Here is a 17,429-nt window from a genome sequence, read left to right on the forward strand (position 1 = left end):
AGGCATAATCTCCTATTCAGAAAATACATTTCAGAGATTCAGAGACTGCTATACCCAAACTGTACAACCAAGTGTAATCACAGTTAGTAACACAGCTAGCTAGATGTTAAAGCCATGAGCTTCACAACTGATATACGGACCTCAGATGCGAGTCCAGTGTCTCTCATAAGTCTCATTGTACACTGACTGAACTCAGAATCATGAGCACCACAAAAAAGAAAAAAAAATCTGAATCACTGTCAGTGGAATCTGATCAGAATTGAAAAATGTGGATCTGCCCATCACTACTTGTTTTAGGCCCAATCTAGCATGCTGACCTGTTGCCAATTATCCTAAATATAGGGTTTTATTAATTTGCACATCACTGCATTCTGTGTTTATTTACATTTTGCACACTGTGCCAGGTATTTTGGAAAAGGGATTGTATGAGATAATGAATATGAAGGCCAGAAAAAAAACAACAAATAATACTTCGATGTGGCAAATACAGAAACTCAAAAAACAGATGATAATTGATGTAAATCAACTGAATTAGATAGTCAATATTTCTTTAAATAAAGTACTAATGTATACCTTGCAGGCATTGGCTGCCCAGTCACTCAGAGCACAGAGGGCCTTATCTGTTGCCTGTTGGACACTTTTAGAGTTCTGATGTTTTTGATTCTTCCACTCACAAAATTTCTCAAAAGCCTGAACCTCAACATCCTCCACTGACACTGACTCATTGCTGTCATCAGTGAACAATGCCGTCAATGATGAGCTTCCTATTAAAACAAGACAGACAGGTAGAGTAATGACAGTGCTCTACCAGAAACAATATCATACTGTACAGGAGATATCACATTCACACAAATTTGACATACAATACTCTGAAGATATCCAGTCATTTATTCACATATACATTTGTTTGCATGCACGTGTACAAACATTTATTTAACTGTACTTCTTTAAGCCATATTATAATGCTTGTACCTAATTAGTAACCAAAAACCAATGACTATACTTCCACCTGCACACCTTCAGACTCTCCAGGCACTGACTAATTGAAAGACTGTCCACCTCCAGAAGGAAGTCATTTATGATAGATATGAGAAAACCAGGAGACTGATTCCTGCTCTTCACCAGGTCCTCCAGCTCCCCCTTCTGACAAAACAAACACGCATTCATACATACATACTATTAACCCATAAATCTACCACGTTTATTGTTATTATTATGTTCTCCACATTACATAAAATATATTTTCTGATTCCCTCACAGTTAAATAGTTTAAAACAGAGTGTCATTAGTCACCCACAGGATACCTTCCATACTTTAAGACTTTCATTTGACCACATTTGCAGAGACAATATATCATATTATAAAAACACTATTCATTCACACTCATATCAACATGTGTGACATAATGTGGAGAATAAAAATAAACTGTACATAACTGTATCTATAAATTTCTACCACGACAATATTTAATCATTTTTTATTATTTAATCATAAAAAATAATAAAATTTCAGACAAAGGAAGACGTTTTAGGACATCCTGCAATAGCACATGTTGCTTTTAAAATGACTAGGTATCTCTTTAGATCCTCTAGTACATGCTGTCCACTTTAGGAAGTGAAAGATTAGATTAGCTAAGGCAAAAAACATCTGTGGCCATAATAACCATTACTCAGTGTTTGACAGGCTCCAAGCTTCTCTAAAGCTTGTTTGTAGTCCTCCCATGCCACATCAAGTTTGTCTGATGTAAACGGTGTAATAATTCAGTTGTTCATCACCACTGTGGTGGACTCCCAAAAGCGATCCACAGCAGTACTGTCTAGCATAAAAGCCATCACGTAGGGGTCAGAACTTTAGAATCAGGTATATGATACAACATCCCATGGGTCTTGGACTAAAAGTTGCTTCTGTTGGACATTTTATTGTAATTTTCTGACTACACTGCACTAAAAAGCCTGTGTATAACAACTTACGTAGGAGTAATTTCCATTTCAGAACAAAATACTATTACGTTACAGTTACAACATTCAAGGCTTACCTATTTTTTCTCACTGCTTCTACTTTCTGAGCCAGTTGAGAGAACCAATCACCTACTACTGACTCAAAGTGAACCTCCACACTCTTTTCTTTCTGCTGATACAGCTCACCCACTTTCTAAAATAAGAGAAAACATCAAACATCGTACATTGTATGCATACATGTTAAATATCTGAACATAATACAAAACTTTCAGAAGATAAAAAAATAACACTTTTAAAACAAAATCAAGCTGCTGCATCTATATCATATTGTCAGTTACCATGGACAACAAATACCCTGTACTAAGAAAATAACCTGTAATGGAAGCCATAGCGCAAGTGTTGAATTCTGCGAAGAGTAACATATTTCAAACTTTCAGGCCTATATAACACAAATGCTACAGTACTCTCTACGGTATGCTGAACTAACAGTATAGGCATATGTTTGTGTGTGACTGATTTATAAATATATTCCACAGAAATGTGCTTTACCTACATGTTTACTGATAAATTGTTTTCTATTTTCAGTTGTTTAAAAGATTTTCAGTTCTTAATAAGTATAGGGAAGCTGAAAACCACTGGCCTGATTAAAAAAAAAAAAAAAAAAAAAGATTAATGATTAGTAGAGGACTGATGTTATAGTGCTGGCTTTCTTCTAACCAAACTAGCACATTCTAACCTGGAGTTCCAGTCTGGCCTCCTTTCAATAGTTCATATTCTAGGGGATCTGCAAGTTTCTGGAAGGCATTCTTCTCTTCAAATTTCTCTGTTTCTTTTGCTTTCTTCGTCACTTCCTCTTTCAGTATCTACAAAGTAAAAAAATAGCACAGCAGAAAAAAGTAGCTCAAAACCACACATAGTGGACCAGGAGAAAGCTAATAATAGTAATGATGCTAATTTAAGTATTTGGAACAAATCTGTAGAGGTAAGCAAAGGTCAGCAAACAAACCAATGTGACAGAAAAACACCAACAGCTCAAACCACAATTGACATACATTGCATGGTGGGTGAAATGGTATTTCATGGCATGCTGAGCGAGTATAATTCATTAGGGATGAGGTGAAACTACTGACAGGAGAGATGAGAATGACTGATCACCTGTAGCTCTGATTTAGCTTCATTCAGCATCTGCTCTGTGACCTGATTACACAGCTGCTGGACCACCATCTCTGCATTGCTTGGCCAGTTCTCATTTACCACCTCTCTCTCCGTTTGAAGCCACTGAGGTTGCGCTGGTGCTCTGCTCCCTAAGACAATACATCAAGCCTGAATGCTTAAATCATGATCAGGACCCTCCCAGACAGAAATCAGCATCACTTTCTGTACCTTTACACAACATACAGAGCAAAAAAACAACACTATCATACATCTCAGGATTACTATGAATTATGTATATATTTTGTTGTGAAATAAGATGATCTCTCTTACATCAGGCCCTGAGGCTTTTGGTTGGTGAAAGCTGGTCGCAACTTCGGGCATACATCCTAAAGAGCCAGGGTTGTCACCGTCTACCTGAGGTCCCCTGGAGGACCACTGTCCAGTCTGCTTTGTGAGGGCCTTACCTGGAAAGGGGCTCTCTATGTTGCCTGGTAAATTCACTTTAGCAAACTTAAACTTCAACACCTCTTCACCACTATCATGACTGCCCTGAAAAGCCTGGACCAGGATAGTTCCATCGAAGCACACAGACTTCTTGTTTATCCGTAACTTCTTTCCATACATCAGATTCTGAAGGAAGGACTTCTCGTGGAGTATAACATTTGAATACATAATATCAACAATGTGGGGTATTTCGACAATGACAACGGTGTCTACTGCACTAAATTTGAAATGAGACATTAAGTTAAAGGTCAGACTGTCTGCTTCAATTCAAGTGTATGCATTTCCATATGTGGTGAATTGGTTTTATACAATCATCCCATTTTAGGAGACCAAACATAATTAGACAACTGGCCTGATTAATTGACCTTTGGTCAGCTGTATGTCATTTCATGAGTATTTCATACACAAGACATTTAACTATAGGAAACAATTCATTCTAAATATGGCATTTCATTCTTGATCTCAGAATATGAGGATCAAAGAAGGGTTAGTGGCATTGAAGCAGACCATTATGAGGCTAAAAGATCAGAATTAATTGATTTGAGGCACAGTAAAAAACATGAACTTCATCAGTTGTTTGGTATTTTGTTAGAAAGCAAAAACAGCAGGATACACCAGTGGTGGATGATGGAAGCCACTGAACATTTCAAGAACAAAATACAACAGCACTATCTCAGACAGTTCACTACAAAATGCAACTGGTAAGTCTTTAGGAACAAAAAGGTCATTTACAATTGGCTACAAAGTAAATTAAAACTAAGTGTGCAGGGCTCTGGGACAAAGTCATATGACAAATGAAGTGCAGATTAACCTGCACCAGAGTGCTGTTAAGAGGAAAATGTAGAGAAAGAAAGGAACTGCTCATGATCAAAAGTATACCACAATATCACAGAACTGGAACTGGCACAATTGTCTTACTGATGAAGTGAGAGTTGAGGGTCATAGCAGAATGAATCTTTAAAGCAACTGAAACATAAGCCTCAAAAATCATTGGACACACAATTCCTTATTGTGCCTAATAATGTTCACAATAACACAACTAAGCTCTAATTTAGCTTAAGAAAATTTGACCAAACCAAGACACTTGCATGATTTTTTTTAAAAGTCTAGTCCATTTACAGTCCCATTTCTATTCTCTCCAGCATAGTCAGACTTTTCAACAGCACGCATCCCTTTCATGACACACAACTTTATACAGGTATGAGTTTCCAGCTATTTAAATATAACAGTATTCCTTTTCCACCCATAATTAAATATCTGAAGATGTCTACCTCTGACAAAATGCTTAATATAATGGACATGGGTAGAAAAAAATCTGAACCTTTTCACCTTTTTGTTTATCAATAACAGATACCAACAGTCAGTATCAGCCAAATTTCAGTTGTGCTTAACTACAGTCACACTATGACAATGTTAACACAGTTACTGACATTCAAAAACTCTGCAAAAGCAACAATAAATTTCTTTACAGACAAAAAGTGAATGGTTGTTGACTGGTCAAGTCAGTCACCTGAGCTGAATCCCTCTGAGCATGCATTTCACTTACTGAAGACTGAGTGCAAAAAGCCCAAAGCAGAACAGGAACTGAAAATGGCTGTATGTCCAGAGATTTCAATGGGGCAAAGATTTCAGGCAGCCATTGATTTCAAAGTATTTGAAATCAAGTAATAAATAAAAGTTACATTTAATAACTAATTACTGCCTGATTACCAATTAGTACATAAACAGGACTGTGATTCATATGGAGTCCTCCCAATAGTCTACAAGTGACATTTTGTACTTTAACCAGTCATTTTCATTTCAAATTCAATGTGCTGAAGAATAAGACCAAAAACACAAAAATGGTCATTGTGCTCATGTGACTCCAGATGTATGCTCACTTTTTGCAGCTGGCCTCTGCAGGAGATCAGTATAGGAAAAGTCACTATACTGATTTTCTTGGATGCCTGCAGTGTTTTATAGTTACCTGTAAATAATGTGGAGAATCCTGCTCACTTGGCAGATGAACCCCAGAACTTGTATTTTTTTGGCAAGCGCAGAACACTGTAAGCTTTTGTGAAGTTCAACTAAGTCAGATCTGCCTACAACCTCTGCATTCCCATAATCAATATATGAAACATGAAACTAAATAAGAGAAATAAGAACAGCACACAAACAAAAGAACACTTTCTTGTAGCAAACATGCACTTTCTGCAGTTTAAAACTAGAATTTATCAGTAACACAGTTATCTCTACTGTACTAAAAATATTATGCCCAGAACATGTAACAAGTAAAAAAGAAACCACTATTGAGAAACACCAGACTGGAGAGCCCAAATTTCATCATTTGCGCATCTGCTCACCTTGTGTCTACCTGCTGTTGCACTTTGCACCTGTACCAGCATCTGTCCTCTGAGTAGCATGCCCCATAAAACTGCACCACAGTGAAAAGACAGAGACCAGCCAAGTGCGGCGTGGAGTTTTCTGTCCCATTTGTCCGACTTATCTTTTAAACTACCTTCTGTGTGTTTGGCCGTCATGTCAACCTAGCTGCAGTAAGGCATATTTCTAAGACGACTGTATCCATGTTTTCAGTTGTTTTTATCCTCACTCACATTCTGAAGAGCGATATAAATGAAATAAATGGCATTATACCGTGCTATACATTCAAAAAAGATAATTTCTTCACTTGTTATCTTCATTTTCATCAGCTTCTTAATCTCAAATTTCCACCTTTGTTTGTCTGAATGTAACTGCAGCACCATTTAAGGTGGAACGGAGAAATTCGAAGAAAAAGCTTGATATAAGCATTACCTGAGCCCAAAAAAGTGATGGCATCCACAACATGGGTGACAACGACCAGCTCCACTGAATCACTAGAATGAGAAAAAACTCTGCTGTTGATGAGAGCATTTCTAAACACCAGGAGACTCCATTTTTGTCTGACAAACCTTGAGCTTCTTGCGCACATTTGTCAAGCTCGGACTCCCAAGATTGCTCCATAAAGCCTCGTCTCTTTAAAAAAACAACATGGTCCCAGTATTAGCGTAATGGCGGCATGTAAAACAAACAGAAGTCATACAAGCACACGGTTACTGAGGCTGGAGAATGCCTCATTTTAGGCTATAAAGAAAGGATTTTTTCAGAAGTTTACCTCTTCCGTCGTAGTTGGCATATAATGTAATAAGTACTGGAAAACTTTAGCAATGTCTTGCTACCAGGCCTTGGTCAGTTAACCCCTTCGTGCTCGTTAAATTCAGTTCTGACTATTCGAAATTCGGACTAGATTAATTTGTTATTATTGGTCAACGTAATATTTGAGCTTAATCCAAAAAATGCACATCGACAATAAGAATGATACACAAATATGTCCAAAAGTGTGAAGATGTCCCCTCTAATTAGTCAACTGAGCTACTTTAAGTCTCACCCATTGCTGGCACAGGCGTCAGCTTGTACTATCTCCACAGAAAAGCAGCGTCACTGGAATGGGGAGCTCTGACGCAGCCGTACGTTATCCCGAGATCACCATGCCAAACGCCAGCTTGAGAGGTATGAAGTCCCCAGCACTGCGCTGTAGAGCAGTGGAACTGCATTGTCTGTAGTGACAGAACACCATTCAATATGAGCTGGAGTGGCGGTTGTGATCTAAACCTAATGATCCAACATCAGTACCTCACTTCACTAATCCTTCTGTGGCTGAACGCAATCAAATCCTCACAGCAATGTTCTGACATTACACGTGGTTAGGATTCAGCTCACATTAGCAAAGTTACCAGAGTACCCTAAAAGCCGTTCACTAGTGAGCTGCTGATGAATGGCGAGTTTAGCTAATGATTCCGATCTGTGTTGATTTGGAAATGTTAGCTCTTTTTTCAGTGCAGCATTTACATAAAGGAGCCAGTGTTCATGACTGACAGTTAGCGATGTGTCGGTCGCGAACGATCCGGCCCTAAGAACCGGCTCTTTGAACCGAACGACGGGATCCGGCTCCTGTTTTTTTTCTTCTATTAAAGAGTGAATGGTGTGTGGTGGCGTCTGTGAGTCTTCACTGAGCGGGGAGGGGAAGGGTTACAAACACACACACAGCTCAGTGAGCACACGGACAGGAGGGAAGGAGAGTCTCCCGCAAAGTTCTCTCGGGAGACAACCTGCACAGGCATTTGCGAACTGTTCATCCATCAATGCAATATTTAAATAAAGCCATATAAATAATTAACATTTGATTTAATGTATGTTTTTACATTAGAAAATTATTTTACACATAATTTGGTAATAAATTAATTTAAGCAACAAAACATCTGAGGAGCCACTTGGGAGCCGAAAGAGTCGGCTCTTTTTAGTAATCCGAGCCAAAAGAACCGGCTCTCTCAAAAGCGCCGGAATTCCCATCACTATTGACAGCGAAATAATTCTTGTTAAGGGTATTTTTGTCCTTTACGTCCCTCTATTTCTTACAGGAGAAAAACAACATTTTATAAATTTGCAAACAAACCTACACTTTGAACCTTGCCACTGCAAAGCGCTCAGTTTCAGACTCTGAAATTGTCATCAGATGTAAATCCTTATCCTAGAAAGTGAAGCAGCACCATCTGAGTGTGAGAAAGTTCAAAGGTGAAGCAGCTGTGGCAGAGGTTTGTCCCACTATGCTGAATAAATAATAGACCTTTTGGACTGGAATAAATATTTGCCAGTGTTTACAATTTATTGTGCCAGACAGAATAATAGTAGTTATTCGTGACCGTGCTCAAAACAGTCCTGCAAAAACAAACCTGACATTGCTTTAATTGTTTATCAGGAAAATAAATATTGTATTAAAAATAGCTGTGGCCAAAAATAAACTTTCCATGTGTTATTCCCTCTCTAACAACTAAATGTGTTCCTGTGCAACAGCATGTTTCATTTCCTCCATCTGTGGACTGCTTTCCTTCATGCAGCTAAGCTGCGATTCTAGTCCACTTAGGTTTGTTAAATGAGCAGGTGTTAGCAATCTAGCTATGTTTAATCAAAACCATGCACATCCATTTTTTTGTCCTTTATATTTTCAAATACTTAATGATGAATGAACTAACTGAAATGGTCCAAAACTACTTGGAATTAAACTACCTTGAAGGCATCAGTTTCACAGTTAAAGAAAACACTGGAGGTTATATTTGTCTAATACAAAGTGTAACTGTTATATAGGGACTTGCCTTGGGCCTTAATGACTGTACGAACCTCAGATATCACCTGAAAAACTTTCAATGTATCACTGATCAGGTGAAGCATCTCCTCAGCAACAGGTGGGTCTATGTACAAGAAATCTGCCATTGGAGGTTTTTTGATCATAACTTTGAAGCTTGCTCTTGCTGACTGTAACCCATCTGTTGCGGTACAATTTGTCAGCCACTCTCTATAATGTCCAACATCAGAAAGGGACCACCATTCAGCACAACTGAGAACGTCCACACCAGCATGCTAGTGGCATGTTACTGTATGTCACACTGGCACAAGGGTATCAAGCGAAACAATGTTACTGCAGACAAACATATGCACAGAATTCTGCCCAATGATTTGTCCGACCTCAAGAGTCTGGAATATCTCAGTGGTATACTCCTATGCCTGGGATGTCCACTCTTATCCACAAAGGCCCACTGTGGCTCCAGGTTTTCATTCCAAACTGGCTGAAGCACACTCGATTCCACTTGTCTGATCAACTGGTCTCAGCCTTTAACAGTTGATCAGATGTGCTTCTGCTTTGTTGGAATGAAAACCTGCAGCCACACTGGCCCTTTGTGAATAAGTTTGGGCACCCCTGCCCTTATGCTGTCTACAGCTGTGCATACCTGTCTTTGAAGAAAAATCCCAAAATGAAAACAAGCACAAAAATGTGATTATCACCAATATAACTCATTCACAAGTTTCATTACTCCAAATATATTCATATGCTCATAAAACAAATACATTTTTCTTTACCATTGTCAAGATAACAGGTTTCGACAACTCCAGAAGTCTTTATCCAGGCTTTGTGCTTCTGCAATGTGTGTGGCTCAAAGGAGTTACAGTGATCTGAAATTCAGCACTGATGTTTTTGCCATGAGTTGTATTAGTTATTAGGGGCCAAATGCTACATTCTTCTTGTAATTTATATGAGGTTCTTTTACAATGTTTCTTTGGTTTATGCACCAGAAACAGTTTAAATAAATTTTTGACCATCTTCCAACTTCTCTTATCCCTAATTAGACTTAATTAGATTTAATTAGACTGGTCAGTGCTTTTAAGACTGATATACGCACTGTGATTTTAAGACTGATCCAAATAATTGACCTCTGTTCTGATGTGTAGGGGTGGAGCTAAACTAATGCTAATGCTAAAAATTAGGTGCTTCCTAATTTCCCTCTTGCTGATAAGCAACCATTAAAACCATTGGGATTACAACCTGGTGATTTTGCTATCTAATGGGAATTGGCTTAATGGTTACATTTGAGGGAAGGAAGCCATCAATTGCGTCTGGGATCAGACCCAGAACACCTGGTAAACCATTAGAATCATTTACGCTGTGATATCAACCCATTAAGTGATACTTTTTTTAATTCCCACAACCGGGTAAATTCCACCTCCACATTTAACCCATCCATGAGTGAATACACACACACTAGGGGGCAGTGAGCACACTTGCCCGGATCCACTATCCACGGCGCCCGGGGAGCAATTGGGGGGTAGGTGTCTTGCTCAAAGAACTGTCAGTACTGGGGATCGAACCGGCAACCTTCCAGTCACAGGGCCAGCACCCTAACCTCCAGCCCAGGACTGCCCCAAGAAAACACACCATAACATTAGTGACTTATCAGACGTTTTCAGTAACCAATATAAACTTTTAATAGTTTGTACGATTTTTTTCCCACCATGACCAGCTTCCAGCAACATGAACCGAGAAGTGGGTATTGTGAGCATCCTTTAGTGAAACAGGTTTGAACACGCCCCTAGATGGCTCTCACTAGTTTTTCCACTCCCTCTCAGCCCTCCCTCTGCTAGGCAGATAATTTCGGCACGGCTTGTATGTTGAAGTCGTCGGGTTGTAGAAGATGTCCGCCGCGGGTGCTGGAGGTTGCGGACCCGGACCAGGACCCAGCGCCGGTCCTGGATCCGGGGCCTCCAACCCACGTAAGTTCAGCGAGAAAATAGCTCTGCATACTCAGCGTCAGGCCGAGGAGACAGCTGCATTTCAGGAGGTTATGATGGACATTACCTCGACACGGGTAAGTGCGGAGGGAAACGGGGATGAGTGCCTCGTAGTAAAGGCCTGTCATTCGCAGAGAGAGCTGTGAGAATGAACTGAAGAAAAATGCTATTTTAGTAGTTATTTTGTTATATTCTAATGATTTGGGCAATTCAACATTCGCTCTCTGTGCTAGTAGAAAGAAAAGTTGTTTTGTGGTAGCCCCGAGAAACTCGCACTTTCAGAGAGATACTAACGCTAGCATGTTCGCTAAGTAGGTGGGTTAGCTAGCCAGTGGCTAATAAGAGTATTGGGTGATACGGTTGCTAGTCAAGTTAGCTAAGCTAACGCTAGATGGCTACATATCACGACTGTTTTTTTTTTGTTTGTTTTTTTACAGACGAACAGTTACAATCTAAAGTTCTCATAGTAATAATTAACAAACTCATTTAAAAAAATGCCACACAAGTATCTAGCTAGCGTTAATGCCTACAGAAGAACAGGAAGCTAACATTAGCAGGTTGGCTGTCTAGCTAACAGCATCTGCTAGCTGTCTTGCTGCTGTTGTCACTCAGTGAAGTCTAAGCTCATACTTCAGTTTTGAGTGCCCGCGTTTTTAGCACATACATAAAGGACCTAGCTGGACTGAACTGTTTTTGCTGGTGGCTCGTTTGATTTGAAACGTTAGGCTAACTACAATATTTACACAACCGTGCTAACTGGATAATTACGCTAGTTAACAAACATTAGACGTGAAGTTGCAGGCGAGCTTGCTAGCTAACTAGCTGCCTCTTCAGCCGACCACTCAATGCTTGACTAACCGCTTACCGGAAAAGATAAGCAAATCTGACCTATCAGCCCAGTTAGATGCGTACAAGCGCTGCTTAGAGCTGTAGCAGCAGTTTAAGATTGTGTGTTTATCTTCGTCTTTTGCCTTGGTTGCTAGCAAGCTGTCGGAACTACGGCACCCAACCTCCTCCGGGACCCGAGTTAAGATTATGTTTTCCTTTCATACGTTTGGTGGTTAAAACGTGGACAAAGTCTCCCAGTTTCGTGTGGGCATTCGTATAAAGAGCTGTGAACTCTCTCTACTTCCCTGCCTATGTGAGTTTTAAAGTAAGCTCTGTGGGATTGTTGGTATTCTGACATGGTCAAAATGTTCATTTACAGGTGTTTTATGTAAACACTATGATTTGATTGACTTCCCTTAACTTACTTTAGATTCAGTAAAAAGGATCTTTCCATCCAGTTTTAAGGACTGGTACAATGCAGTGTTTAGGTTTTCCTGGGTTGTAAACCGTAGTGATCTTGGGTCTTATTCTGTGCTGGAGTTTCAGGCAAGCCCTTCCTCCTGTGGTAGTTATCATTTAATGAGCTCAAGACCCTCCAGGTAGGAGGTGTAGTGCAGTGATAAGCAGATGCCCAGTGCTGGCCACATCTCTAATTATGTAATCGTCCCCCTTGCAGATGTCCGGTTACTGTAACTGATCATTTGAGGATCTCCTTTCCCTTATCTGTGTCTCCCCTGCTCCAAACACAGTTTCACTGCAGAAGTGTAGCGATTTTCTGTCACTGCATCCAGTCAGGTTAAAAGCAGCAATACACCTCGATGAGACTGTGACAGATGGTGGGTTAATAGTGGAGTCTGGCTGGTTACTGAAACTTGCCTGTTAGTGTTGTAATCACTAAATCACCAAATTTTGACTCGTGAAAGGTGTCAGTAGCTGTGCACTGAACTAGGAACCTTCATCCTCACTTGACAGTTAACTGCTGTGAACAGTGTCTGTAGATGTGTCAGTAAAGCTTCTGAAAAGTAGTTCATGTCCCTGCCTTTCTCTCAGTTAGTCAGGCATTGTATATTGTAGGAAGATGAAGTTGGCTATTAAATCACCTATTTATTTGGTGCATATATATGGGGCAGCCATTTAAACACGTTTTGACTTAATAGTGCATCAGTAAATGGTTTGACTTTCCACACGGTGTGGGGGGTGTCAAAAAAAATAGTAATTGATAAACAGATTTACAAAATTATTATTATTATTATTATTATTAGTGCTGCTGCTGCTGTTGTTGTTGGGGACAGTTTCCATATTTGAAAGTTGAAAGTAGGCTGTCTGCAGTAGTTCAGTTGAGCAGTTCTTTCATGGCTCTTGGTCTTGAGTATTGTGGACTGGGTTCACATGTTACAGTTCCAGTAACTATTAAATAATAAACATGTCTTGAAATGCAGCATTTTATGCCTGTGAGAGAAAGTAAATTAAGCACTGAATAACAGACTTTCTTGATATCTTAAATCTTGATATCTTTCTTAATATCTTAAAATAGATCAATTAATTTGGACAGGCAATTTTTCTTTTGCCAGAAGGCAATAATATTTTAAAGTTTCCTATGAAGTGCTGTAGTGCTCCCTATGGTCTTCCACAAATACCCTGCATAAATTCCAGCCAAAGTGGAGAGGCCTCTTTCTGCTATTATTTTTTAAAACAGTGGAACTTGTTACCTTTAAAAAGTACATAGATCTTTTTAATTTAGCTTTTATTAAAACTTAGAATGCACAAAATTTTTATTTCACTTTTGTTATTTATTATATTATTATATATTCGTTTTTGCCTGTAATTTTACTTTTTTTTATTTTTATTTTTAGTAAAGCCTTAGTTATATTGTAAAGCCTTGTTAAATGTAAAACAGCTACATGTGTTGAATGTGCTATGTGCTGCTTCTTCTTCTTTTTGTGTACATAAAATTTATAAAATGTAGAAACTGGCACTACATCTTTCTGGATTAGGATTACAGGGGAATATAACTTATAATTTATATTATAACAGATTCTGCATTATTCAGTAGGAGCAGATATGTTAACACAGTTGCCCAGCATCATCTGATTTTTGTGTTCTGTCAGAGTAAATTTAATACATCATCAAATATTGGTTTGAAATATCAGTCAAATCTAATCATCTGTATGGAATGACACACACACACACACACACACACACATATATAATATTTTATGGATAGAATTTCTAGGCGCAGTTAGGTGATGGAGGGTGTCCGGTTTGGTGACCTCAAGGTCACATCGCTGCTGTTTGCACATGATGTGGTCCTATTGGGGACATCAGGCTGTGAACTTCAGCTTTCGCTGGATCGGTTTGTAGCCAAGTGTGAAGAGGCTACAGAGTAAGTACCTCCAAATCCAAGGCCATGGTTCTCAGGCGGAAAAGGGTGGAGAGCCCTCTCTGGGTCAGGGATGAGCTCTTGCCTCAAGTGGAGGAGTTAAAGTATCTCGGGGTCTTGTTCACGAGTGATTGTAAAAGGGAGCGAGAGATTGACAGGCGGATTGGTGCTGGGTCAGCAGTGATGCAGACTTTTTACCGGTCTGTTGTGGTAAAGAAAGAGCTGAGCCATAAGGCAAGGCTCTCGATTTACCGGTCGATGTACGTTCCCATCCTCACCTATGGTCATGAGCTTTGGGTAATGACCAAAAGAACGAGATTGCGAATACAAGCGGCCGAAATGAGTTTCCTCCGCAGGGTGTTTGGACTCTCCCTTAGAGATAGGGTGAGAAGTTCGGTCATCCGGGAGGGACTTGGAGTAGAGCCGCTGCTTCTTCACGTCGAGAGGAGCCAGCTGAGGTGGTTCGGGCATCTGATTAGGACGCCTAACGTGGACGCCTTTCTCGGGAGACCCCGGGGAACACCCAGGACAGGCTAGTGTGACTATATCGCCCAGCTGGCCTGGGGGGGATTCCGAGGCACTCCCCAGAGAGCTAGTGGAAGTGGCTGGGGAAAGGGAGGTCTGGGCCTCATTGCTTAGGATGCTGCCTCCGCGACCTGAACCCCGGACAAGCAGAAGATGAGATATATATATATATATATATATATATATATATATATATATATACACCCACACATAATTTAATTTGTGGCACCATTTAAGGTGGAACAGGAAAATTTGAAAGAGAAGCCTTCACTTTTCAGTGTTTCACAGTTTCTTGTTGCAGATTTAACATATCAGGAAACCAACTGTGCTGCTTATAAATGCACGCAAGTCTGTTCATCTCCAAATGTTCAAGCAAGCGACGTTAAAGCTTCCACCCAAATTGAAAGTGAATTACAAACTCTGTAGCAACTTTTATTGCCAAGGATTTTGGTCTGTTCTATGTCGTTGAGAACCAGGGCTTTCGTGCTATGCTGCCCACTTTGGAGCCCAGATACAGCATCCTGTGTCCAACATGATTTACAGACACAACAGTCCCCCCACTCTCTACAACGAGACCAAAACTGAAAAATCACTGAATTAAATGGGTAGGGCTGTAATGTGATGTGTGGACATCCATTACCACTGGATCTTATTTCACTATACATGCGCATTTCATCGCAGATGAGTGGCAGCAGAGTCTCGTGCTCTAAACAAGAGCAGTGAATGAGAGCTTTCCAATTAACTTGCCAAACCACTTCCATTTGTTTTATTAAAACAAGATATTGAAAGTAAATTCATTATGGACTATAACAAATACTTTGCTTTAAAAGTACAAAGTTGTTGCACAGTGGAAAAAAAATCCTGTATAGAAAAAAAGATGCGTGGATAATTGCATCGTAGCCCTCTGAATTGTAATCGAATCATATTGTGAGGTGCCTAGAGATTCCCACCCCTTAAATATAACTGTGTGTATGTATATATGTGGTGTGTGAGTATATGTATATTTTTTTTGATGTATTTTGTTGCTAGGCATTAGATTGTCTAGACTTAACACACACATTTTATAGTGCATTACTTGAAGGGTACAAAAGACTTGAGTTACGAAAAGAACTCAACTACTGCGTTATTAGATGTTGAAGATGGTTGAAGTCCGATTCCCAGTATTAGACAAATACAGCAAAAAAAAAAGGAACCACAACCACTGGTTTGGATATCGGTGTAAAACATAAAATAATTCATAAAAATGATTCTGTAATAAGTCCGCCCTTAAAATATCAAAGAATTGCTTGTTGTTCACATGACATAAAACAAAGAAAAGTAGATCACATAACAGTAGCCACACATAACTTATCATACGAATTAGTGCCCAGCTAAGTATTGAACTAGTCAGTTTTAGAATTATAATTTTGCTTGTGTGCTGTAAGTGATTTTTCATTTGTGTGAAAGAGCGTAATTGATTTAGCTAAAAGTTTTTTGTGAGTCATGTTCATTAGTGTTTTAAACAGCTTGAGCATAGTGCTTTTAGATAGTCATCTTAAGTATTTTTAAAGAAAATGCATCAGTGTCGGTACGAGCTGGTATAAAGTTTTAATATCAGTATTAGAAAAAAATGTTGTGGTTGCATCTCAGCACTGAATGTAACTGAGATGTCACGCTCATCATGAATCTTAGCTGAGCAGGCCTTCATGACTATTGTTTTTGTCATAGTTTTAGCAGTATTATGCAGCACTCCTGTTTGCAGCTGCCAGTGTTAGGTCATGAACTTGGTATCATCTGATAAGTTACACATTTTGAACTGTGTAGGCATAGGCTACTGTTATTTTTGCTCAACTTGTCTTCTTGATGGTGTAACTGGCATACATAGATCTGGTTATAATTAATTTGATTCTTTTTATGGTGTAAAATAGGGAATAAATGTGTTTTCTGATCAGAAGTTTTGCTTTTTGTCAGAGAATGGCTTATTTGTTTTGATAATGAAACAGCTAAAGATGTGAAGTAGTCTAAAGGCGACTGTTAGGCTGCGTTTACACAGCAGGTAAAAGTGTCCCAGATCCAATCTTTTTCTTCATATGTGACACAAATGTGTCATTTGTGTTTCAGTGTGAACAGCAAAAAAAATGCACTGAATCTTACATTTTCTGATTTGAGACGCTTTCATATGTGGTACTGAAATCTGGTACGTATCCGATCTGCAGCAGTGCGAGCAGAGTCTGAACAGCCGGATTGGATTTCACGTGACTTTTACATCAGTCCAACTCAATATTCGTCATAATTTACATATACTGATGTTTCTGTACAAAAATTAGAAGAGACTGATTGCAGCCGCTCTGGGTTTCAAATGAAACGGTCGAGTACAGCCAGAGGAGACCGAGGCTGCAGCGTCAGAGAACAGTTTAAAGAATCTGAGGACATGAACCAAAGAAGTGGCCATAACCGAATACCGGGCCCTTTTTATGGAAATTTTGAACACATTCTGGCTGATGAGTCCAGCTGTCAACCATTAGAACTTCATAATCGCTCCTGTGATGCTGGCGAAGACACAACTGAAAGCTCTGGGTTCGACAAGTGTTCGCTAGTCGTCATGATTGTTTACCTCTGGCTGAGCACAACATGTGAAGCATTGTTCTTTTGCGTTTGCGGTCTCATTATCGGTTCAGGAGTGCGATCTGTTCAGACTTATGTCGCATACAGATCACATTTAAAAGATAGTGTGAACAGCCAATAAAATAATAATCTAATTTGGTGAGAAACTGATAGTAGTCACAGCACAATCCTTTAAGCTTTCATTCATGTTTCATGAGTCATTCTGTGCCTGAAGAGCTGCTGCACTGCTTTATCAGTTTAGCAAGTATGACAACGAGTGGGGAAAATAGATCTATCTTGCGCTGCTACACAGTGTTGTAAAGCCTGACAGCATATCACGACATATTTACAACACAGAT

General features: G+C 39.4%; 2 protein-coding genes across 3 annotated transcripts in view; one reads left to right on the top strand and one right to left on the bottom strand.

Moving 5' to 3' along the window:
- Positions 1 to 3,268: 3,268 nt before the first annotated feature.
- On the bottom strand, positions 3,269 to 7,756 carry stk31 (serine/threonine kinase 31). Its single transcript, XM_037536918.1, is given in 6 exon segments — positions 3,269 to 3,490; positions 3,492 to 3,758; positions 5,584 to 5,630; positions 5,633 to 5,741; positions 5,956 to 6,097; positions 7,701 to 7,756. Coding segments are annotated over 6 exon segments (672 nt in total). The 3' UTR covers positions 3,269 to 3,439.
- Positions 7,757 to 10,638: 2,882 nt separating this feature from the next.
- Positions 10,639 to 17,429, top strand: part of LOC108436548 (CREB-regulated transcription coactivator 2) — a 30,172-nt gene continuing 23,381 nt past the window's right edge. For both annotated transcript variants that reach the window (XM_017713086.2, XM_017713087.2), the window contains exon 1: positions 10,639 to 10,831. In XM_017713086.2, coding sequence (XP_017568575.1) covers positions 10,658 to 10,831 — 174 coding nt within the window. In that variant the 5' untranslated portion in view covers positions 10,639 to 10,657. The remainder of the gene's footprint in view (positions 10,832 to 17,429) is intronic.

This window comes from Pygocentrus nattereri, chromosome 3 (assembly GCF_015220715.1).
Source record: "Pygocentrus nattereri isolate fPygNat1 chromosome 3, fPygNat1.pri, whole genome shotgun sequence".
NCBI classification, from domain to species: Eukaryota; Metazoa; Chordata; class Actinopteri; order Characiformes; family Serrasalmidae; genus Pygocentrus; species Pygocentrus nattereri.